At 44.1% G+C, this 23,419-nt stretch overlaps 1 protein-coding gene across 2 annotated transcripts; it reads right to left on the minus strand.

Moving 5' to 3' along the window:
- Positions 1–19,347, minus strand: MFSD1 (major facilitator superfamily domain containing 1). 2 transcript variants are annotated; one of them, XM_077348579.1, is made up of 16 exons: positions 19,115–19,345; positions 17,532–17,584; positions 15,801–15,913; positions 15,293–15,335; positions 14,862–14,929; positions 13,867–13,975; positions 11,961–12,063; positions 10,647–10,745; positions 10,045–10,156; positions 8,337–8,393; positions 6,508–6,664; positions 5,246–5,343; positions 4,121–4,233; positions 3,298–3,345; positions 1,719–1,779; positions 1–781 (listed from the first exon to the last, which is right to left on the minus strand). In XM_077348579.1, exons 1-16 carry the CDS (start codon positions 19,341–19,343, stop codon positions 778–780), a joined length of 1,467 nt encoding a protein of 488 aa, XP_077204694.1. In that variant the 5' UTR covers positions 19,344–19,345; the 3' UTR covers positions 1–777. The 2 variants fall into 2 exon arrangements, with proteins under 2 accessions (XP_077204694.1, XP_077204696.1); XM_077348581.1 differs by lacking the exon at positions 1–781 and having other exon boundaries at positions 1,715–1,779; positions 19,115–19,347.
- Positions 19,348–23,419: the final 4,072 nt, after the last annotated feature.

Here is a 23,419-nt window from a genome sequence, read left to right on the forward strand (position 1 = left end):
TTCTTCTCCAGTATTTATTTATAAATATCAAAATTTCAGGGACAAAATCAAGTGTTTCCATTATTTTTTACCGTTGACAACTTTAAGAATATAGTTACCAGTACAAAAAAACAGAAAAAGGAGGTGAGCCTCCTGAAACCATGAGATTCAATAACAGCCCAAGATTTTGTTTCAATGAATTTGGCCAATTGCATAACCGTTACTGCCACGGTTGTGAAACCATCGCGGTAAGGATTTCATTGAACGCCCTCGGGGGCCTGGAAACTCAGTACCATGATTTATTAAAATGCAACCTTTGCAGTGACCAATTAAAAAACACTGCATTTTGAAAAGTGACCCTTTCTTGGAACATAAGGAAATCGCACAAGAATGAACCATTCCTGTAGCAAGTGAAAGATCCACAGCGGGAAGATACAAATATTTTTAAGTGTTGTTGAAGTTAAAAGAACAACAGCTCCGGCCACATTTTAAAGATACTGACTGTTCGGTAGTGACCAACACTCTTCAATGAGGTACGGATGCACAAAGACGAGATTTGGGCCAGCTGCCCTCCGACTCCTTCAAGAACGATGCCAGTGCGACCAATTTGTGCACGTTCTTAGATGCAAAAGGGTCCAACAGGCGTTGCCATGTTTTCCAATCGTCTGGATCATCCAAGAGTTAAGCACCAAGCTGCCAAGACGCACGCGCACCTCCACCACACCACTCTTCCTCTGGATCTGCTGCTGATCAAAGGGATTCCCCAATTCAGGGTCATATTTCGTATTGAGATTTGTTTTATCTGGAAAAAAAAAATGTCAAGAGAGTGACTGGAACTGGCTTGCAAGAGCTTGGCTAATTTTGTCAGAGACGTGATAGCCTACTGGAAGTGGGAAGCCATGCAGAGGATGCTTAAAGAGGCGGCGCAGAAGGGTGACCCCGAGAGAAGGCTGGCAACTATTTCCAGGGTGGAACATCCACTCTGGCTTGAGCAAAGTGACAGTGGCAATTCCCTGTCTGTCTTTCTTTCTTCAGAGCTAAAGAGGAGAGGAATTGTATGCCAATGTAGTCCATCCACTGACCTGAATTTTGCTCCTCCTCCAATTCCTAAAGATGTTTCCTTTTGCAATAAACAGGGCTTTGGGGGTGACATTAGAAGAAGGGCTGGGTTTTTTATGCCCCACTTTTCACTACCCTAAGGAATCCGAAAGCAGCTTGCAAACACCTTTCCCCTCCTCTGCCCACAACAGATACCCTGTGAGGTAGGTGGGGCTGAGTGATCTCTGAGAGAACTGTTCTAAAAAATAACAGTTCTAAGAGAACTGTGACTGGCCCAAGGTCAACCAGCTCGCTGCATGTGGAGGAGAGAGGAACCAAACCCAGTTCTCCAGATCAGAGTCTGCTGTCCTTCAACCAAGCTGGCTCTTAATTAGATCAAGACCGTGGCAAGCAGTGTTTTCCCCTCCCATCCTAACAAACTTTCCTCACACTCCAAAGACCTGCAAGCTCCTAGAGCCTCTCCCACGAAAGCATGACTGACACGACCCAGAAGCATGGAAGAGTAACCCTGTGCTCTGATACGCCTCCCTTTCACTCCAATGAAGCATGTGGACAGGAGATGTGGTTGGTGGGACAGACCTGAAAGGAGTATCCAGCTCCATCAGTCCTGGCATTCACTATACTGGACTTCCAAACCCATTTGACACACCACAGGCAATTTCGGTGAACTGCACACTTACTCTGACACAGCCAGCTTCTGAAATTTTTCCCTTCTCCTTGCAGACCAGTTCAGGTCACCCCCTATGGGGAAAGAAAACACTGATCAAAACCAACACAAAACTTTCATACGATCATGACATAAACAAGGAGTTCTACTGCCATCAGAAGCAACCAACCATGGAGTAAGCTTTCCTGGGCCACTCAGCCGGATCCAGAATTATTCATTCAGGGCTCTTTTGACACCCTTGCCAAACTGTCTACACCAAGTATATGAGATACCCAACACAGCTTTAAGAAATACAAAGCAAAGTGGAGAAATAAAGACAGCAAAATGGTAGCAGCAAAACTGAACTGTGAATATTTCGGAAGAGGGGGGTGGACAATCCGGGGCTAGGGTTGTATAGTCCCTGGAAAGAGAAGACTTGTGGCCCAGAGACACTCCTGGATCCAGCACTGCTGCCTTCTCAAGGTAAAGCAACACCCAGGAGGGCCTCCAACTAGCCTAGTTTTGGCTGCTTCTCTCAAACGGCAATGCAGTCTCTTAGCATTCATGATTCAGTAACTGGTAACAGTCCAGAGCGTTAAGGAGGGCCTCCTCCCATATTACACTCTCGCCTCAGCTTTGGAGGAAGGGGGCACAGTTCCAGCCCCACACCTTAATGGATGTGTGAATGTTAAGATTTCAGGGCTGCACAAGCAGGCCAGTGAGCTAACTAGATTCATGGAGGACAGGTTCATAAGTGGCTACTGCAATGTGACTAAAGGGAGACCCTACGGTCGGAGGCAGGAAGCCTCCAAATACTAGTGTGCACGGAAGGCACCAATGGGAAGAAGCCTCGGCCTCAATGCCCTGTTATTGGCCCTCCAGGAAAGCTAGTTGGCCACACCATGTGAGACAGAATGGTGGACTAGATGGACCACTGGTCTGACCCAGCAAGGCTCTTCTGGTGTTCTTGAGCTGGAAAGGTTGTTGAGATAGTTCACTGCTGCCTTTTATGTTGTTTGCAAAGATGGAGCTTTTGCTAGCTGTTTAGGAACTGTCTTTTTTACACTGGACTTCTGGCGGGGGGTGGGGGTGGGTCCTTTCCCTTCAGCTAGTTTTCACTTTGGCTGCCCAGGCTTTTAAGCTTACTTTCACTGTGGCTTTAGCTACTGAAACCGTTTTCGTTAGTTTTAGTCCTGCAGTCTACCTGACTGTGCACCATCTTCCAGTGTCACTTCAGATGAAGAAAGTACAAAACATACTTTTGAAATAAAAAAAGAATGAATTGCTGTTGGATACAAAGTATGGAGGACAAAAGGAAATCTAGGCCAGGGAGAGTGGGAAAGTGGACTGCAGTTTCGTGATGTTAGGTTCGTAACATGATTTGAAGCAGTTATTGATATTTCTACCCTGGGTCAGTGCGCAAAACTCTGTATTATCCCAGAGAATGAGACGCTAAGGGCATTTAGAAGTAAACGTCTAATAATATTACAAAATTAATTCTAGGGATTAGTTTCCATCACTACAGTGCGTATTGTGAACTAAAAAGATCATTTGTGCTGCAGCCCCCGAGAATAAACGCACACAAGTTTCAACTGGTTAAAAAAGATACTTACCTTGGATGAGATTCACGAAGTACAACATGACAACAGCTATGAGCGACACTGAAAGGAGAAGAAAAAGAGTTAAATAAACCTTGCAAAAGGGAGCTCTTAAAGCAGTAGCTGTCAGCCTCTGTGGCAGGGAGCCCGTCTTGCTGAATTAGGTCCTTTTGAGCCACCATTTTTTGTTTCTGGAAGGACCCTCTGCACAGAGAACAAGACTCTCTTTGTGAAGAATAGCAGGACAGCAGCAAGGATTCCCTGGTGACTCTGGACTCCTGGCTTACTGCTCGCTTTGGCTGCTCCTTGTGCTCCTTGCTCCCAGCACTTGTGGTCTGCTGTCCATGGTCCTGATTGTAGTACCAGCAAGTTCTACACCAGGGGTAGTCAACCTGTGGCCCTCCAGATGTTCATGGACTACAATTCCCATGAGCCCCTGCCAGGATTTGGTGGCAGGGGCTCATGGGAATTGTAGTCCGTGGACATCTGTAGGGCCGCCGTTTGACTACCCCTGATCTACACACAGTTTATTTCCCTGTGGGAAGAAAATCCTTCATATGAAGCAACCAAAAGCTCTGACTTCCCTCAGTTCAGACCAGAGTGTTGCATCCCAGGAAACATCCTTTCAAAATCCAGAAAAAAAAAATTTTGATACATAGAAGTCACTTTGAATGAAGTCCCAAGCAATCTTTGTTGCATGCACGAGCGTACATATCTAAAACCAGGGTCAGAAGCCACAAATAACTTCTGCATCAGCATAACCCCTTCTGAAATGCCCTGATTTGTGAGCTGTTGCTCAAGAGGAGAGTTCTGTACCCTCAAAAGGCTGAATACTTACTACACACACAAGCACTGAAGAAGATTTCTAGGAACAGGTATCCCCGGGAATCCAGGATGGTACCAGCTGCTATGGAAATCACCGCCAGACCCAAGTTCTGGATGGACTGCATGCTGGAAAGCATTGGAAAGACAATTAGCGTACGGAGTCCAAATTCCTTTTTATTGAAAAGGGAAAGTGTTCACTGAGGAAGCATCTTCCTCTAGACATTCAAAGTAGTTTCCCATAAATATAACAACATAAAATCTATTTTAAAAAAACAATAAAATATAGCCAACTAAGTAACATGTGGATGGCAGCACTGCAAATAGAACTTCATTTTTAAAAACGTGTTAAGGACATTAGCATATTAATAGTACAGCATGTGCCACCAACCATCTCTCCAGGCTTATGGTTTTCTCTTCCTGTTTCTCGTTTCACAACAGCCCTAGGAGGTGGGCCAAGCAGTGAGAGAGCAACTGGTCCAAGACTCCAAGGCCACCTTCAGGGCTGAGCGGGGACTTCAGTCTCCCATACTGAATACCCTTCCCATGACACCCAACTGGCTCACCCTCCTGAACAGCAGCATGCTCAAGCGCAAGCAGTACATTAATTCCTCATTCCCATCGTTCCAGAGTTGGGTATTGACATTTTCTCAAGCAAGCCTACCAGAGAAGAGGGCACAGGAAACTTAGGGCACCCTCTACCTACCAAGAGATTATATACAAGTGATTTATTGCCATGTTTAAAAACACTGTAGGATAGAGGAGGCAGCACAATGGCTGCAGCAGAAGGCAGGAGACTTGTAATTTTCTCATGCTCTGACAACATCTGGGCATGCATGCTGGTGACACCCTTTTCTTGGCCTGTTATATTCTCATTTCCTGATTCGAGCAGTCACAGAGCATTGGCCAGAACACAGATGCTGTAGTGGGCACAGAAAGCCAGGCTCAAGATCAATTAAAAAGTCCCAGAAGTATTTTGGAACATTTGCACCAAGGAAAGTAACCGAGGCAACAGTAATCGGAAGGAAGCTATGAACTAATCTCTTGCAGAGAAGCAATGCACTGCGCTACTAAACCGACGGCTTCAAAAGACAGATGCTCTCCACTAAAGTACCGAGACTCTGCTATCATTTTGACTTACAATCCATAGGCAGTTCCCAGCTGGTGTTCAGGGACCACGAAAGCCACCATAGGCCACAAGGCACAGGCAAGCAGAGAGTAAGCGACTCCCAGCAAACTCTGCAGAAAAACAGCATTAGAATAAACACATTCGGCATGAGCTATGTCCAACTGCCATACAGAATTCCTACCGGGGCTCCATAAAATGCCACGGTATTGTTCACCCTGATAGTCAATCTGCAGCAGGAACACCTTAAAGACTAAATTTGTGGCAGACTGGAGACTGGATGATTTCAGATGCCGAATGATGACAGGTTTGGAGAAATCATCAGCATCCTGAATCAGACTCATCACCAATGTGGATTCCCCCTTGCCTACTACGCCTCAGCCTAATGCATTCAGGCCTGTAATTGGGCAACTGCAACGGCCAAGTCATAAGGACGGATGGATGATGATTCCAGTTGTACCTGAAGAAGTGAGCAGAACACTCATACGCTGCCACAAATTCCGTTAAGCCTTTGAGGAGCTACTGGACTCTTGCTCTTTTTTGCATTTTTCTACCTAGTTACCCACACAGCAGTCAAAGGCTGTTTTCCCTAGTCTCTCCTGCTCCAGATGAAGAAGAAAAGTCGGTTCTTATATGCCGCGTTTCTCTACCCGAAGGAGTCTCAAAGCGGCTTACGTTCGCCTTCCCTTTCATCTCTCCACAACAGACACCCTGTGGGGTCGGTGAGGATGAGAGAGCCCTGATATTACTGCTCGGTCAGAACAGCTTTATCAGAGCTGTGATGAGCCCAAGGTCACCCAGCTGGTTGCTTGTGGAGGAGGAGCACGGAATCAAACCCGGCTCGCCAGATTAGAAGTCTGCGCTCCTAACCACCACACCAAACTGGGGATACTTAAAGTAGCTGGTCAGTTAAGAGAGGGGGGAGGAGGAAAAGGGAAACGGGAGAGGGAGGAATGCAACATACAAGAGCATATAACTTAGTTACTTCCCTCTGATTAAAGCTTCGGCTACTTACACTGGGGGCACTAAAACCCAGGACGGACTGCTACAATCACAGAGATGTTTTATGGTTTGGGGGGCACCCATGTTATACTGCTGGGGGGAGGGGGGGAAGAGAGGGCGAGACAGAACAGCACTGCACAAAAACACACCTTGTTTCATCCTGTTCTCACAGGAATATTTTCAGAACACAATGCATGTGGTTTCAAATGTGACCGATGGTGTCCATACACAGGCACTGCTCTGTTTGGGGGAACGAAGGTAGGGGAAACGCTCACCATAGCAATCCAAGGGTTCCAGAAAGTAAAGGCCAACATGATGTGAGAAGCCAGAGTCATCACCACGGAACAAATAACCCAGTAAATGTTCCTTCCCAATTTATCCACCAAGAATCCGAAGACGGGGGACATGGGTGCTGATATCACATACACAATGCTGTTTTTAAAAAGAGGAGGGAACAGAAAGTTCAGCTGTTACAAAAGACCCACAGGATCAGGCTACAATTCTTGGTGTCGGAAATGGGGCCAGCTTCATAGGGATTTCTTCCTTCAACTACTTTGGTTCCTTTGTATATTTTCTGAGAGTCCAGGGAGCGAAACAGCCATGTTTTATTAGAATGCAGAGTGTTAGAAATCACCAGATGCATAATTGGTAGCCTCCTGACAATAGCAAAGTATGTTTTTACTGCAAACAGTTGATGTAATCTGCAAACCATTTTCTTTCATGCAGAATATTAAGCTCACAGCCTTGACTCTCCATTATACAGGAGCATTTGCCTCATTATATTCAAACATTAACAAGGACGGACTCATTGCCACTGACGAAAGCCAGACTGAAAATGGGAAACAAATGAATCTAGAGACCGTTTTGGCAGAGTCAAAGTCTAAATAAATGACATAAGAGACTTTTTATCTTCTTATGCATAATTAAGCCACTGGATAGATTCTGTCTCTCCTTCGTCACTGTTTTGATTTTAAGCATCAGCAGCCTGGTTCCTTCTCAGGACAAGTGGAGGCCGTCTCTTTTGTACAAGTCCTGCTTGTTCCAAGAAAGCATCCCGGTGCCTAACAGATTTAACCCTTCCGCCCTACCCCATCATCTCAACCACTCACTGAGACTCCTAAATGGTGCCTGTCCTAATTTGTGCCTGCATGTGGAACAGGCAGCACTTCTGAGAAGGCCACCTTGGAGGTCCTTGGCCTCGAGAGTGTTATGGATTCCTTTTGGAGTAGCTTATCATCTACATTTTTAAAAAGTCAAGAAGAGTATTTCATTCCCTTAAGACAAGCTTAAAGCATCTGCCTTTGCTTCTGCCAACAGGGCAAGATCAAAAAAGTCACTCAAATGACATCCAAAAGGATGAATCCCAGTGTGGTTTTATCACTTTTTCCCTTTGGAATTGAAAGCATCCATGTCACATCACAAACAGCTTTCAAAATTCCTCTAAGGCTCCAAAGTTGCTTTCCAGGTAGCTGGAGTGGCTCCTTCAAGGTACCTAGCACCACTAGGGCTAAAGTCCAAAAGAACTACACAAAAGTCCACTGCATTCCCCACACTGGCCCAATGTCAGAATGATCAAGTAGCTGAGAGAAAACAAACCAAAGCTGATACGATGGAGGTGATGCCAGATGGAAGAGGCCCCCACTTTGATTGTTCTTTGTACCCACATGGTATGCAATTCTGCTGAAAGACTCTGTTGAAAGACTCTGTTAAGAGCTTGGGCAAAGGTGGGGGGGAGGGTGAATATCCTGCTGGTTGGGGCATGAGACGTTTTTAGTTATGTATGTGTTTTATTAAATTGCTGTTACATGCCTTGAGTCCTGAGACAAACACAGGTATATAAATATTTTAAATACATAAATAAATGCTTCTCAGCATTCTCTATGCTCTGAAAGGCTGGGGATATAACTTGCTTCAGTAAAAAAAAGAAAAAGAGTTTGGAAAACACAAAGACATGTGAAATGGAAGAGCCAGATTTTCTGGCTTTGCACAATCCAATTGGGGTGCATCCGATCCCTGTGTCTGTCATGGGTCCAGGCCCAGAAGGTACTCCAGAACAAACAGCACCGAGACACCCTGACCCCCCAAAGCATTTTGAAATATTTACCTGTTGATTGCACTTGCTTCTCGGGAAGAAAATTTGAATTTCTCAATAAAGAAAACCCTGCAAATACCAAGAAGAAAGTTTTATAAGCGCATGCCTGGTTTGTGAAAAACAGACTACCCTACCCCTTCCCACAAAAACCCACTCTAGCCTGTCGTAAGATCATTTTTAAAAGGTTAAAGCACAGCCAGGGGAGTCCTGCTGGAGACAATGCAATTCCCAAACATAGTCCTATGACTCTCTTCCACCAAGTCTTCCCTCAGCAGATCCAAGTTTGAGTCGAGTAACACTTTTAAGACCAACAAAGTTCTATTCACGGTATAAGGTTCCGTATACAGGCACACTTCTTGAAAAAAATTTCTAGGTCTCCAAGGCGCCCCAGACTCAAACTTTGTTCTGCTGCTTCGTTCCAAGACAGCTGCCCATCTAAAACCATCTTTCCTCAACTGAGAAAGACATAACCCAGTGGGGTACTTCTTCAGATGAGGAAAAGTCTGTCTTTGCTGAAGCACAGCTTGGTGGAAAGGAGGTTTAGAGGAGGGAGTTTAAACAGGATTCCCAGTGGTTGTAATAAGGTTTCAAATTGAAATTTTCAATGCCCCACCAGAGTCCTCTGTCAACCCTCAATACCAGTAGAAGAAACTGTGCTAAGTAAGCAAGTGCATAAAGTTTATGCCAGTCACAGAGCTGAGCCTGGCAGAGATCTACAGCAGAAAGCCCAGCATTGCTTTCCATATGAACCAAATAATATACTTCTCTGTATCAATCTACAGACAAAAGTCACGTTTAGAGGGCCTGATGGCTACTATAACTTACTATTAGCTAGGTCTGTGGGTGCAAACACAACCAGCATTATACTTTATAGAAAAATTTAACCTAAAGTTTTTCAGAGGGGGAAATGGGAACACAAAGACTAGATTACCAAGTCAGAAAACTCTCCATGACCATCACTACAGTTTCCACATGAAGCTATCAGTGTTGTGCTACTTCTAATGTGACTTCTCATGGCTATGTTAAGGCCATAGTGTACTGGTTTTGCCAAGCGGACCATTCTGGAAATATGTTAAAGACAAGTACGTGACAGAATTTTCAGCTTAATATCTGGAAGTTCCTGAGAGCAGTTCCTCAGTGGAATAGGCTTCCTCAGGAGGTGGTCAGTTCACCTTCTTTGGAAGTTTTAAAGCAGAGGCTAGATAGCCATCAGACAGAAGTGCTGATTTTGTGAACTCAGGCAAATTGTGAGTGGGTGGGCAGAAGGATTGTGTCTGAGCTGGGCTTTTGTGGCCCTTCCTTGCATGCCTAGGGAAATGCTGATCACCATTTTGGGGTCAGGAGGTGAATTTTCTCCAGACCAGACTGACCAGGGGTTCTGTGGGGGGGATTTGGAGGGGCATCATCTGGACATGGACTTGGGGTCACTGTGAGTGGGAAGGTAGTTGTGAATTTCCTGCATTAAGCAGGGGGTTGGACTAAATCAGGGGTAGTCAACCTGTGGTCCTCCAGATGTTCATGGACTACAATTCTCATGAACCCCTGCCAGCAAATGCTAAATGACCTTGGAGGTCCCCTTCCAACTCTATGTTTCTATGTAGGAAATGCTTATTTATACAAGGGAGTGCTAAATGGAGAGTAGACCTGTATGATAAACCGCCAACATTCTGCAACACGCCAAAAAGAACAATGGGAAAGGCATTGCAAGACATGCACTTACTTTCCGAGTCCGATGAATGGGAAGACAGCCACATAATAACAAACACAGATGATAAATATGAGCCAGAGGGACAACGAGAAATCTTTCACATCAGTTAGCTTAATCACTTCACCTTGAGAAAAAAGAAACACAGACGTCAGGTTTAGTAAGCTACACTTCAAAGGAATGGTTCAATGAAGCGTTCATAAGACAAAATCAGAGTCCAATGGCACCTTTAAGACAGGGGTAGTCAAACTGCGGCCCTCCAGATGTCCATGGACTACAATTCCCAGGAGCCCCTGCCAGCATTCGCTGGCAGGGGCTCCTGGGAATTGTAGTCCATGGACATCTGGAGGGCCGCAGTTTGACTACCCCTGTTTAAGACCAACAAAGATTTATTCAAGGGGTGAGCTTTTGAGTGCTTGCACTGACAAGCTCACGCCTTGAATAAATCTTTGTTGGTCTTAAAGGTGCCACTGGACTTTGAATTTGTTTTATCATGCTGCTTCAGACCAACACAGCTACCCACTGCATTCATAAGAGTTAAACTTGATGCAGGTGGTTCCTTTTGTAACAAGAACAGACAAGGTTTACCTTGTTACTGAAGACTGATGCTCACTTACCAGTTTTCCCCTGCTCTTTAGAAAGAATTTTCTCGGCTCTTCGGTCCAAGTAAGCCAAAAAGAGAGCACAGAGTAACGAAAAGATACACGTCACGCCACCTGCAAAGTAAGAGAGCGCTGTAACCTGTGGCAGCAGGAGCCTCCAATAAGAGCAAGCAAGGGAAGTTCTGGCTGGCACGCAGCAGCATCCAGGAACTAACTGTGGGACGGCTTAAAGAACTGAAACACCCACAATGGATCAAATGCCACGGACTGCACTTCTAACATTACACATTAGCTTGCAGAGCCAGCTGTGAAATCAGAGCAACATCTGGCCATGTGTGCCGGCAGCTTGTCTCATGGCACAGGCAGGCTCCACATCACGCACCTGAAGTGCTGCTGCTTCAAAGGCATTTGATGAGGACGATGCTGTCCACAGACAGCCGGACTGAAATAAAGCCACTCATAGAATGGGTGGCTACTGAGCAAAAAGAGGTGCAGTGCAGAAGGGCCAAATTTGAAGCAAGGCTTCCAGCTCGACCTGGGTGGCAGTGCAATTCGGCTATAGATTTACCAGATTAATTGTTCAGCACAGTACAGTAATGATGGGTACTATGTCAGGAACCACAGACCACAGAGGGCTTGTTTACAGCACTGAGTACAGTGACCTCCAGCAAAGGAGATGCTGTTCAGTAATGTCACACAGGTGTTGCCAGCAGTTCCCATTCCTGAACGAGTTTTCAGCTGCTACCCTGGCCAGCATTTGCTCTCGATTTGCTGCAGTTCCATAGCAGCCTTGATCTGAATGACAGAAAGGCAGCTTGAGCATTGGTCAGAGAGGGATATAGAGTTTCTGAATTATCTGATCAGTCACTTCTGTTACCTACTTGCCCCACCCAATTAAATAAGGAAAGGGCTATGACAAGGAAGCAGGAAAATCTATTCTCTCTTATAGTTGTAGAAAAGTTTTAAAGGGAAATTATAGGATTTATTATGTTTTTACTCTTTTATTGTCTGTAAACCACTATGAGCCCACTGGTAATGGCAGTATATGAATCTAAATATGAATGAATGAATGAATGAATGAATGAATGAATGAATGAATGAATGAATGAATGAATGAATGAATGAATGAATGAATGAATGAATGAATGTAAAACAACCATGGTTTGTATGTGTTCAAGGAACCTAAGAAAAGCAATGCTGGCTCAGACAGGCAGTCCATCTAATCCAGCATACTCTTTCACCCAGAGGCACACCATCTTCCAATCACATCACAATACAGAAACATTAGGTGGTCTCACAGATTCAGTATCACTTAAAGTATTTACTAACCTATCAAGAGCACTACCCCAAGAGTAGTGTGACCTGTAGAACCCATCAGATCTTGTATTCGGGAGTACACCCATCCCATGATATTCATATTCACGGTGCTCCCCTAGGAAGAGATGATCAACCTCAGTAACGCTATCTTCAACATTTTCAGAGGAAAAAAGAATAACCATAAGAAATAAATGACGTCTATAATGTCTATTTCTTAAGATTCGAAGTATGGATATTTTGCCAAGGGTATCCTGTGAACAAACATTAAACACGGACAGATCTAGTTTTGAATTTGAACTCTCAGCTCCATAAATTTTACTTCAAGGAGCTCTATCCATTTCATTTCGTTCTACTTATATTGTGAGCTAACGTTCTCAATAGGGGCATGTATTCAGCTAAACCAAGCCAAGAAAAAAACAGAAAAAACCTTATCAGTGTTTTGGGAATGTTATTTCAACCAGATACAATTTTTTTGAAAAATTACAGCTACCAAAATAGACAAGCCTGAAAAATCTCGAAAATACCCTTTAACTGCCTCACTTTACTTCAAGTCATGTGGCTTGGAGTAAATTCTGACACAGAGGCAATAAAAGGGATCTCAGTCCCTTTAAATGACTCAGATTCATGAAGCTGAAAAAAAATTCATTCCCAAGTATTTATCAAATCCAAATACCACACTGGTATTTGAATTCAGAAATATCAGGAAATACTGATGTTTTCAGGATCAACATACCTAAATCTAAAAAATAGCATGTATGGGGGGGGGCAGCTTATACACCCCTAATTCTCAGTAAACAGAAAACATGTCTAACTCGAGCTGAAGATTTTGATTATCCAACCTAACAGACAGGAACAGATGGAGTTTGATTTATATACAATTGAATTCCCACTAACCCTCCAGTAAAATGGTCAAGGGAGAGAGTGTGGAAAATACATAGACTCATAGAATCATAGAGTTGGAAGGGGCCACACAGGCCATCTAGTTCAACCCCCTGCTCAACGCAGGATCAGCCCAAAGCATCCTAAAGCATCCAAGAAAAGTGTGTATCTCCAACCTTTGCTTGAAGACTGCCAGTGAGGGGGAGCTCACCACCTCCTTAGGCAGCCTATTCCACTGCTGAACTACTCTGACTGTGAAAAACTTTTTCCTGATATCTAGCCTATATCGTTGTACTTGTAGTTTAAACCCATTACTGCGCGTCCTTTCCTCTGCAGCCAATGGGAACAGCATCCTGCCCTACATAAAGGATGGATCTGCAGCTATGAGTTGCAAAACTTAAAATAGTACCACTTCAGGGCTACTTTAGTGTCAGATGCCGGGAACACTTACAGGGAGATCTTGCCTTTGCTTTACAGAATCTACAGGGAGTTTGCTGGAGATGGTTTTGAACTAAGCAGACCAGTGTGAACTAGCTAGCACATCTGAACCAGTGTGACAAATGTTTGTAATAAGGCCAAATATTCCACAGTTAAGAACCAGGCTACAACCAAATATATGAAAACATAGCATTTTGTACTGATGCTGTGGATATTTCTGTATCTGAAGTACATTTACAAGCCTGAGCCACCTTAACAGAAGAAAACACTGGCCTTTCGGGTGCCGTTTGAGACCTCAAGAAATATGAAGGCCCTCCAGTAAATTACTTCAATCTTGTTGGGAGACAAATGGTCTCACTGTCTGTGTGACTTTAGGACTCAAGCCCTGGCATCCTGTACATCCACCAAGATTACTTTCCATCAATTTTTCCAGGTCCTGTGAATTTGCACAGTGGCATATCAGGTGTCCCCCTTAAAATGTGTCTGCCTAGGTAATCGCTGGAGTTCTTCCAACCCTAATTAACACAGCCGGCAAAATGTACAAATAAATGTACAGCGGTAATTATAATGGGAAGAACAAAAACATGATTTTTATACTTACAATCCGAGCCATGCTGAGTTGTAGTCCAAACACAAGATTTAATTCTTTTCCTTTAAACCAGCTGACAGCATAGGTGTTTTGGGCCACTGCTAAGGACTCCCCACCAATTCTGAAGGAAGCAGATGGAGGTTCATGAATTCAGATGCGTGAAGCAACATGCATAACAACGCTGCTGTTAGACATTAGAGCAATATGTTAGCTTTTGGTGTGAACTTCTTTTTTTACCTTGGGCAGTACAAGAAAATCAAAAGGAAAGTAATCTAGATTTGTCAGATTCAAAATTAAGGACCCGCTAACTAGTGCGCGGCACTAACTAAGAGGATTTTTTCTTAGGACATCACTGGTTCAAATCTCATCTGAACTGTAACCTAATGAGGCCCAAGGGTGGAGATCGTGCCAGGGCAGTGATTAACAGTGTCAGACTTGCCTTTGGCAGACCCAGGTTCAAATTCCCACTATCATGGAAACTTGCGCTGAACCAGTCACCATCTCATCTTAACCTACCTCACAGGGCTGTTGTGATGATAATGTGCCACAGAGGATTAAGTGAGTTGCCTTTGGGTCCCCACCAGAGTCAAAGGTAGGATATAAATGAAGTAAATAAGGAGCACTTTGCATGCTGAAGATCCCAGTTTCAAAATGTGGGATCTCCAGTTAAAAGAATTTCAGGCACCAGGAGCAAAAAATATCTTTCTTCTGCCTGGAACCCTAGAGATTGCCTGCCAGCCCAAGGAGGCTACATTGAACGAGATGATCTGTGGCCCAACTCTGTGCAAGACAGTGTCATATTTTTATAACTTTTTATAAGGTCTAGTATAGGACAGATTTAACATGCTTTAGTGAAAAAGAAAAAAGACAGTGGCAGATATTATTATTATTATTATTATTATTATTATTATTATTATTATTATTATTATTATTATTATTATATTTATAAACTGCCCATCTTTGCAAGTGGGCTTGCAGTATGTTGCTACTTCAACATATGAACTTACCCAAATACAAACCGTCCAGCTTCCATCAGCCAAAAAGCATCAAATACTGCTCCTAAAGCGAAGATCACCTACAAAAAAGAAATTAAATATCACATTTCAATTGAATAGCTGAAAAACAATGTAACAGCCCTGTGCCAAAGAGGAACAGGCATCAATTTCCCACTCTCCTGCTTCATTTTGTTCCCCATGTGCTCCACCCACCTCCCCGGAATAGATTTTCAAAGAGCTGCAGCAGGAAAGGGAGGCAGGAAAAGTTCTGCTCCACAAGAACAGCCCTGCTCACAAATCTACCAAGATTCAAGCCAGAGCTTGCTTCAAAAATCAGGTTAATTAAATATGAAAGTTTTGCGAGTTCTTTGGAATGAATGCATCTATGCCTTTTCTTTAATTAGCCACTGAACAAACCATGAACATTATTTCTTTTAACCTACCTGCCCAACACAGACAAAGATGCTAAATATTATTGTGCCCCACCTGTAAGAAAGTTCAAACTACTTTAAGATTATAAGCAAATATCAACGTAAAACATACAAAGATAATAACACAACTGAAAAGCTGGAACTCGTTTGTATACTATTTTTAAAAAGCAAGGGAGAAAAAATAAAGATAAACCTGTGTCTACAACTCTACATTTCTAGAGTGCTTTCAGTTCAAAGCATTTCACACACATTATCTTGCTGCAGTCCTTATATCAGTCCTAATCATAATCCAGATAAAACAGCACTTTGATAAGGAATAAATTCTGCACCAAGATGCCAATCTGTCTTTGGGCAATAATGTATGTTGGTTTCAACACAGTTGATTTTCTCAGCCTCTAAGCTCCAGAGGCTGAAAGGTTTTCGTTCATTCCATCTACGAAAACCATCAGCTTATCACACAATCATTTTTAAGTTAAAGTGATAGCATTATTTTTTGAACAGTAACGGTTTATGTACTTACCTTATTCCAAATACTCTGTCAATCAGAAAGCCTCCAAAGAAACAGAGGATCACATTCGGCCAGGAATACCAGGCATACAGTGCCATAAACTGAGCACTGTTTACTTTCATATCCTAAATAGAAAAGGACATAATTTTTTTAAGTTTAGCATACCTTGACCTACAAAAGACTCATATAGGAACATCCATCAGATGAAGCTGCTTTTCATCCCTAGGCTAAAGATCTAATCCAGAGATCTGTCAGAGTTACCAACTACAAGAGATTAGCACTTGGATCAGGATTCCTGCATGTTTTATTTCACTGTCTGGAAGTCCAAGGGATATGCCTCACCATGACCGTTTACGCACTGGGAACTTCACTGCCCCAGCTCCCGTGCAGGAGCACAAATCAGGGGCGGATGAGGCGCACCAGGCCAAATTCTCCCCTGTCTGGGTGCAGGAAGAGGTGGGGCAACCTGCCACGACTAAAGCGCCAGCCTGCAGCCTGGCATGAAACCTCCAGTGTGTAAACAGTCCATGTGTGGCACAGCCCCCTCCGAGCGTCCACCAGTACTAGAAGAAGACATTCCACACAAGTAGAACAAATCAACCTTTTGTAGCAGAATGAAGGAAACAGGATGTGAAGGTATGTTTTCACAGAAACTTCCCCTTGTTGAAGCCTTACTCCACAAGAACGACAATTTCATGTATTTTTCTTTATTATATATTAATTAATACCCTCTTGTTCTTTCAAGTCACTCAGAACAGAATTTTGGTGTCATGTTGTTGTTAGGTGCGAACCCCATGAGTAGTGTCATGAGCACCCTGAAAATAACTTGCTTGCCTATTTCTCTCTTCCTTTCCCTTTTATTGCTAGCTGTAGTTTTCCTTCTCCTCTACCACTGTGCTCAGAAGGGCCATGACTCAGAGGCTGAGCATCTGTTTAGCATGCAATCTCTGGCATTTCCAGTGGAAAGAATCAGAGACCAGGTGATATGAACCACCGCTGATCTGAATAGACAATACTGACTCATGAACCAAAGGTCTGATTTACTGTAACGGCATTCTCCGTATTGAAACAACCCTACACTTGACAGTGTCTGGATTCCCTTCGTTTCTAGGTCAAAAACTGGGAACCAAGTCAGGGCTCTGACTCTGACATTCTGTCTCCTACCATTCAGAAGCCAAGAGAGCAGGTAATGGTAATAATGTTTTCTCAGAAGGAAACCAGAGCCTTGGGATAACCTGACTGAAGAGAAGTCATGACTGTTAAGGCAGGTTTGGAAATAACAAACCATGATCTGAAGGCGAGGATAATTCTCAGAAGCTGCATATTTGGTAAATCTAGCTTGGGTACTGTATAGATTAAAAAACACAGCTGCTTCTCTATGACTGGTGGAACCAATCATGTATTCAATAGGAAATGTATAAACAGCTTCACATTCAATAGGAAGTGTGTACATATCTTTGAGAGGTCTATTTTTGCACAACTTTATCACCAGAAGAAAGCAAATTTAACAAGTGAGGGTTGAAAGAACTCTGCAATTGGTTCAGTTTCAAAAAACAAAGATGAGGACTAATTACAGAGTGTTGTAAACTTTTCACTGTTAAAACAAGCATTTTAACCAGGCGTGAGGGAAAGGTGGTTTTTAGCAAGCTCAACCGATATAAATGGGCTCTTTTAGAAATTTCTAGAAATATCTTTTCTGCACAAGGGAAAAAGGTAAACATATTGACATTTCCCCCCACTCACCCCTTGAACTTGAGTTTGCAGAGCTGCTGGGTTGTCATAACAGAAATAGCTGCCTGTACAGAAATTTAAGATATATAAATTAAGAACTGTAAAGCATTTCAGATCCCAAAAAAACTTAAAATAGCAATTAGTCTGCATCTTGCTTGAAGACATCACAAATTTTTGGTCAAAAGAACTTCCTACTTCGCTTATCATGAAATTGAATTTAATTTTCAAAGAAGGTGACTGGATTTCTTTTAAAAAAACTAAACAGAAGTCCTCTGGCCTTTTTATAAAGAAAATAGTTATAATGTCTGAAAAATTAAGGCAGTTCTTTAAAATGTTGTAATCTAACTTTATTGCATTACTTTTTTAAAATGTACAGTCTGCCTTGAGTCTCAGCAAGAAAAGCAAATAAGGGAATTGAAGAACCTGATGCATTCATTTGTGTTTAGACAATGCACTTCCCTGAAGTCACATTCATTCAGTCACTTTACTACTTTTGTGTTAATTTGCTACATATTATGTTTGCATGTTGTGCCATCACATTGAAACCAATTTATGGAGGCTGTAATTTTCTTTGAATCAAGTTATCGCATATCTTCTTAGCATTATTATCTTTTCCAGGAAGTCTTGTCTTCTCATAGCATCAGCTGAGCTATTTTAGCTTCTAGGACTATTCCAGGATTGGTTTAACTGAACACTAGGTTTGCCAACCTCCCAATGGGGCAAGAGGTTCTCCTGTTATTACAATTGATCTCCAGGCAACAGAGGTCAGTTCCCCTAGAAAACAGACGCTTCGGTGGAGTCTATGGCACAGTACCCTGAAGCCCACCCAAAACCCACCTTTCCAAGGCTCCACCCTCAAACTCTTCAGGTATTTCCCCACCAAGACCAGACAACCCTACCAAGCCCAACTTACTTGCCTTTTGGCCCCTCTATCTTCTACAGCAGGGGTAGTCAAACTGCGGCCCTCCAGATGTTCATGGACTACAATTCCCAGAAGCCCCTGCCAGCATTCGCTGGCAGGGGCTTCTGGGAATTGTAGTCCATGGACATCTGGAGGGCCGCAGTTTGACTACCCCTGTTCTACAGCATCCATAAAACTCTCCCCCCGACAACCCTTTTTCAAAGGACTGCCACGTTGGACAGCTTTCTTTAAACTGAGAACCACAAGCAAGGTTTACCCCGATCCAGAGGAAACATGCACATACTTAATTTAAAAAAAAACTCATTCAAGCCCTGATGGGGGAAGGGAGGAGGATTTAAAACCTGCAGCTCCAGCAACTATTTATTTACTTAATACTTTGGAGTCCTACTCCGCCCTTCCCAGCTAAAGGCGGGCTCAGGGCTGCTCACCCCCCCCACATCCATGAGCTTCCCTCCCCGGTCTTTGGCGCCGCTTCCTCTTTCTGTCCCCAGTAAACCCCCTGCGGTCCTTGGCTTGAATGAGCGGAGAGCCCGGGCAAGGCGGCCGGAGGGGGTTCCTGCCCTGCCATCTGGGAGCCTGCCGCGCCCCAGTCCCGCGCCCATTCGCCAGGGGAGCGGCCCCGAGAGGAGGCAGAGCAGCCGGCTGCCCCGGCCCGTCGCCCCCATCTCCTCACCGAAGCCCAAGAAGCACATGAGCGCCAGGACCACCAGCCGATGGGCCAGGCGCTGCGGGTCGCACAGAGCCGGGAGCGGCTTCCGCGGAGGGGGCGCCTCCCGCACCGGCGCCGGCTCCTCCTCGCCCAGCAGCGCCTGCTCCTCTTCCGCCAGCCCGGCCATCTTCCCCTCTGCGGCGCGGCACGGCTCCGCTCGCCTGCAAGCGATCACGTGACGGCCCGCGCACATGACTGCCCCCCCCCGACCGTCACGTGAGGCCTTGCCCGGCCGCCGTTCCTGGCGGGCCATAGAGGTGAGGCGGGAAAGCAACGTCAACGTCGGGCTCCGCTACGCGCAGCGCTTCTCTGCCGACGTGGAGCGGCCCCCGCCCTCATTCGTTATAAAAGTACCCGGCCTCTTGCTCTTTTGCACAGCTGGTATATATATATATATATTACAATATTATTTTTGCTTTCTATGAAAAATTTTGTTGCTCCAGGTAGACCAAATTTTAATCAAGAACACACACACACCCCCCCCCGGTCAATGGTGTCCCGCTTTACCGATGTTGAAATCTGGTCACCTTAGCATAGAATCAAAATGTTTACTTTCAGCAGATATTGTTAAGAGAGGTAGAGCATTTCTCAGTATAAATGTATGCAACATTTGCAGGGATTTACACATCATAGTCCATTAACCTATGTGAAAGCACTATTTTTCTTGCCCGTTGTTTAGCAATTGTATTTTTTTTAACCAGCCAAAGCTTAAATATTAACATACCACGTTAAATGAATGCAGACATTCCAGTATCAATGCATCAACTGCCCTCATCTTCAGAACTAAAAGTAAATGAAATTTGTAATGGCTATGCGGGCATGCCAACGACTAGGCGGGGCCTGGAGATCTCCCCAAATTACCATTCATTTTCAGACTGCAGGGTTCAGTTCTTTTGAATCAAATGGCTGCTTCGGAAGGTCTACATTCCACTCTGCAGATGTTCCTGCCCACCCCATGCCCTAGCCTCTCCAGGCTACATCCCAAAATCTCCAAGAATTTCCCAGCCCACTCTTGGCAACTCCAGGCTATGTATTCAGAGCATCGTCCTAAGCACAATTATTGAGGTATATTATTATTTCATTAGTAATGGTAGAGGACAGGAAGGCCTGGAGGATCATTCTCCATGGGGTCGCGATGGGTCGGACATGACTTCGCACCTAACAAGAACATTATTTCCTTGTAAAATAGATATATGCAAGACACAGAAAAGACCTGCCATTTGGAAGAAAAAAAACATGGGTCAGTAGCTGAGCCTCTCTAAGAAGCCTCTCTATTTATTCCGGAAGCTGATTCTTTACCCAAAGCAACAGTGGTGTAATATTTTTGACCAGATGGTGTCACTCTGAGACTTCTCTGTCGCCTGTACACAACTCCGGAATGGCTTAAGCAGGAAGATAACTCTGTAGTTGTCTTTTGTCTGTTTGATAATGTCTTCATTTTCTGAGATAAAGTATGAGATGTGGCCATTTTGCTGATATCTTTTGGAAAATAAAAAACTGGCCGCCTCATCATCAATGTAGTCTGTTTCCAAACCCTTTATAGAATAAGCAATGGCCCCATGTAAGGCAGTTGTGGACATTTTATTCTATTTCTTCCAACAGATATCTCACACTTCCTTTGAGAAGCTTAAGTTGGCTCTGAAGTTGGCTCAGCATTTGCCAGGCCAAGACCTGTTCATGGCCCATTCTTGGAGCTTCATCTCCAGTGTAATATTTGAAATGCAATTTATAAAGGGAGAATGCTTCCATGCTCGAGTTACAGACATTTCTGCTATACAAAGCTGTTTTTTTTTTCCTGTGTTGTATAAAAAGCATTTGAAAAGCTTGTGTAGCAACTCCTGGATCTTTAGAGCATTCAAATTTTACAAAATAGCAAATGCTAAAGACTGGGGATTTTATAGAAATGTTTTGTTTTTGTATCCAGGTTTAGGATTAGTATGTTAAACCAGTTGGCTGTTTGAGATTAAGGTAGTTGTGAATTTTCTGCACTGTGCAAGGGGTTGGACTAGATGACCCTCGAGGTCTCTTTCAGCTTTTTATGTTTCTGAGTCGCATCTGAAGGAACAAAACTCAAATGTTCTTTAGAGCAGTTTCATTGAAATCAGGGGATTATTCTAAAGGAAGGTATAATAATAATAAAAAAACCCAACAGTCTAAATGCAATTTTTGTGTACTTGTTCCTTTAATTCAAATCCTAGGTCCCTGAACTTAAGCAGAAGTGGAGGTGGGGTCGATGTACTGAGGAAACAGTCTGAACTTTAAAAAAAAAATCCTCTTTTTCTCTTGGGAATTGCAGGGTGTGTGTTCTGCAGCAGAACAAGGAAAAGGTAGATAGTTATCAAAGCTCCCTCTGGGTGGGGGATTGCCTTGTGGTTTTTCTGCCCTTCTTGGTCACTTTCAGGCAGGGTGTTTTTGTTTTGTTTTCTTTTTTCAAGTGGAGGTAGAGATTCTTCAGTCTGAACCTTCTGTTGGGAAGCCATTGTAGTAGCCTGTTAAATTTTCCTGGCTCTCCCCCTTTCATTGTTTTCGAAACTCAGTTTCCGTGTTTCTTTTCTGCCAAACCAGGGCCGGTCTAGCTTCAGGAGTTGAATGCTAGACTTGGAATGATGAAAAAAGAAATGGACAATCAATGAAGCCATTTTGCCAAATAACAGAAGATCCTTCCCCTGTCTCTCATCCCAGCAACTGCCCTTCCAGCTGGGCTACACTGCCAAGCTGCTGTCTGGAGCACCTCGTCCTCTGCCAAGAAGCAGCTCCCTTCTCAGCTCACGTCCCCCTTCTCCATTCTGTGCTTCGCTTCCCACTTTGCATTGTCATAAACTGACAGGGAGTGGTGAGCCGACAAGCAGCCTGGCTGGAAGATCTGAAAGCAGGAAATGAGCCAGGCACTGTTGGGGGGGGGGAGCTCCAGCCAAGCTGCACCACTGAACTTCTCCCCAGAAAACCTCTTACCATGGTTGGGGAACAATTCGTCTATTTGGGGCTACATGAAATAATTAAATATCTCATATTTGCATTTACCTATAACATAGACTTCCTGATCAGTCTTTTGATTCAAGTCATTGGGGACAGTTACTGGGCATCACATGTACTCCTCTGACATTTTTTTTTAAACACTGACTTGTTTCATGCACCCTGCTTCTTATGAAGCATATCTTGCTTGAGAGTCTCTAGATTCCTAGGGGCTTTTCGCATGCCTTCAAAATCGCACAATGGTTGCCAATTGAAAACGCTACTGATTTGCCGTTATGCACAACGTCGTTGACAATCTGCCAAACACCTGAAACCGATCTGCAAAAAGCGCTTTCTTGTAGCGCTTTCAGGGAAATCCCCAAAAGTGGATTCACCCTCCGGAAAGCGATACACTCCTGCAACCAATCTGCAACACTAGCGAAAAAGACCTGTGCGTTAACATTGTTGCGGTTTCTACAAAGTCCATCCCCCTGGCTCTCTCCTCTGATCTTTCGGCGAAGCGATCGCCATTTTTTTTTTCTCCGAGCGAGCGGGGATAAACGCACCAGCGAGCCTCTTTCTGTTTAGAGGCTTCCCCAGCTTCAGTCCCTCCCCTTCAGTCACTAAGCACAAAGAACAGAAAAGCCCGTTTGCTGATGTATTTTCCCTTTATTTTTTACACATTCATTCAGCCGAAAATCGGGCCCGTGAGGGGGGGGGGATTTTTTTTTCACTCGGAGGGAGCGTGGCAACGATGAAATGAAAGCTCAAACACACCAGGCAGCTGGATGGGTCTCTCCGTTGCAACGAATCAACACAGATTCGTTGCAATGGGTCTGGTTTAAAAAAAAAACTTTCTTAAAGGGAAAGGGGCAGTTTGGGAGCATGCTAACGGCTGCCCATTGGATTTTCAGCCGAAAATCGGGCCCGTGAGAGGGGAGGGGATTTTTTTTTTCACTCGGAGGGAGCGTGGCAACGATGAAATGAAAGCTCAAACACACCAGGCAGCTGGATGGGTCTCTCCGTTGCAATGAATCAACACGGATTCGTTGCAATGGGTCTGTTTTTTTTTTTTTTTTACTTTCTTAAAGGGAAAGGGGCTGTTTGGGAGCATGCTAACGGCTGCCTATTGGCTGCTTGACGGCCAGGGGCGGGACGAGCTTGGCAAGAGCGCTTCCTTTCTAGCGATTTCTGCCGAGACCGGAAGCCTGTGGGAAATGCTACAAAACGCAACTGGATTCCACTACAAAGGCAGGTATGCATAATGACGAATTCCACTATTTTAAATGGCGATTTTTCATTCAGCAACCAATTTGC

The sequence above is a fragment of the Paroedura picta genome, chromosome 8 (genome assembly GCF_049243985.1).
Source record: "Paroedura picta isolate Pp20150507F chromosome 8, Ppicta_v3.0, whole genome shotgun sequence".
Taxonomy (NCBI): Eukaryota; Metazoa; Chordata; class Lepidosauria; order Squamata; family Gekkonidae; genus Paroedura; species Paroedura picta.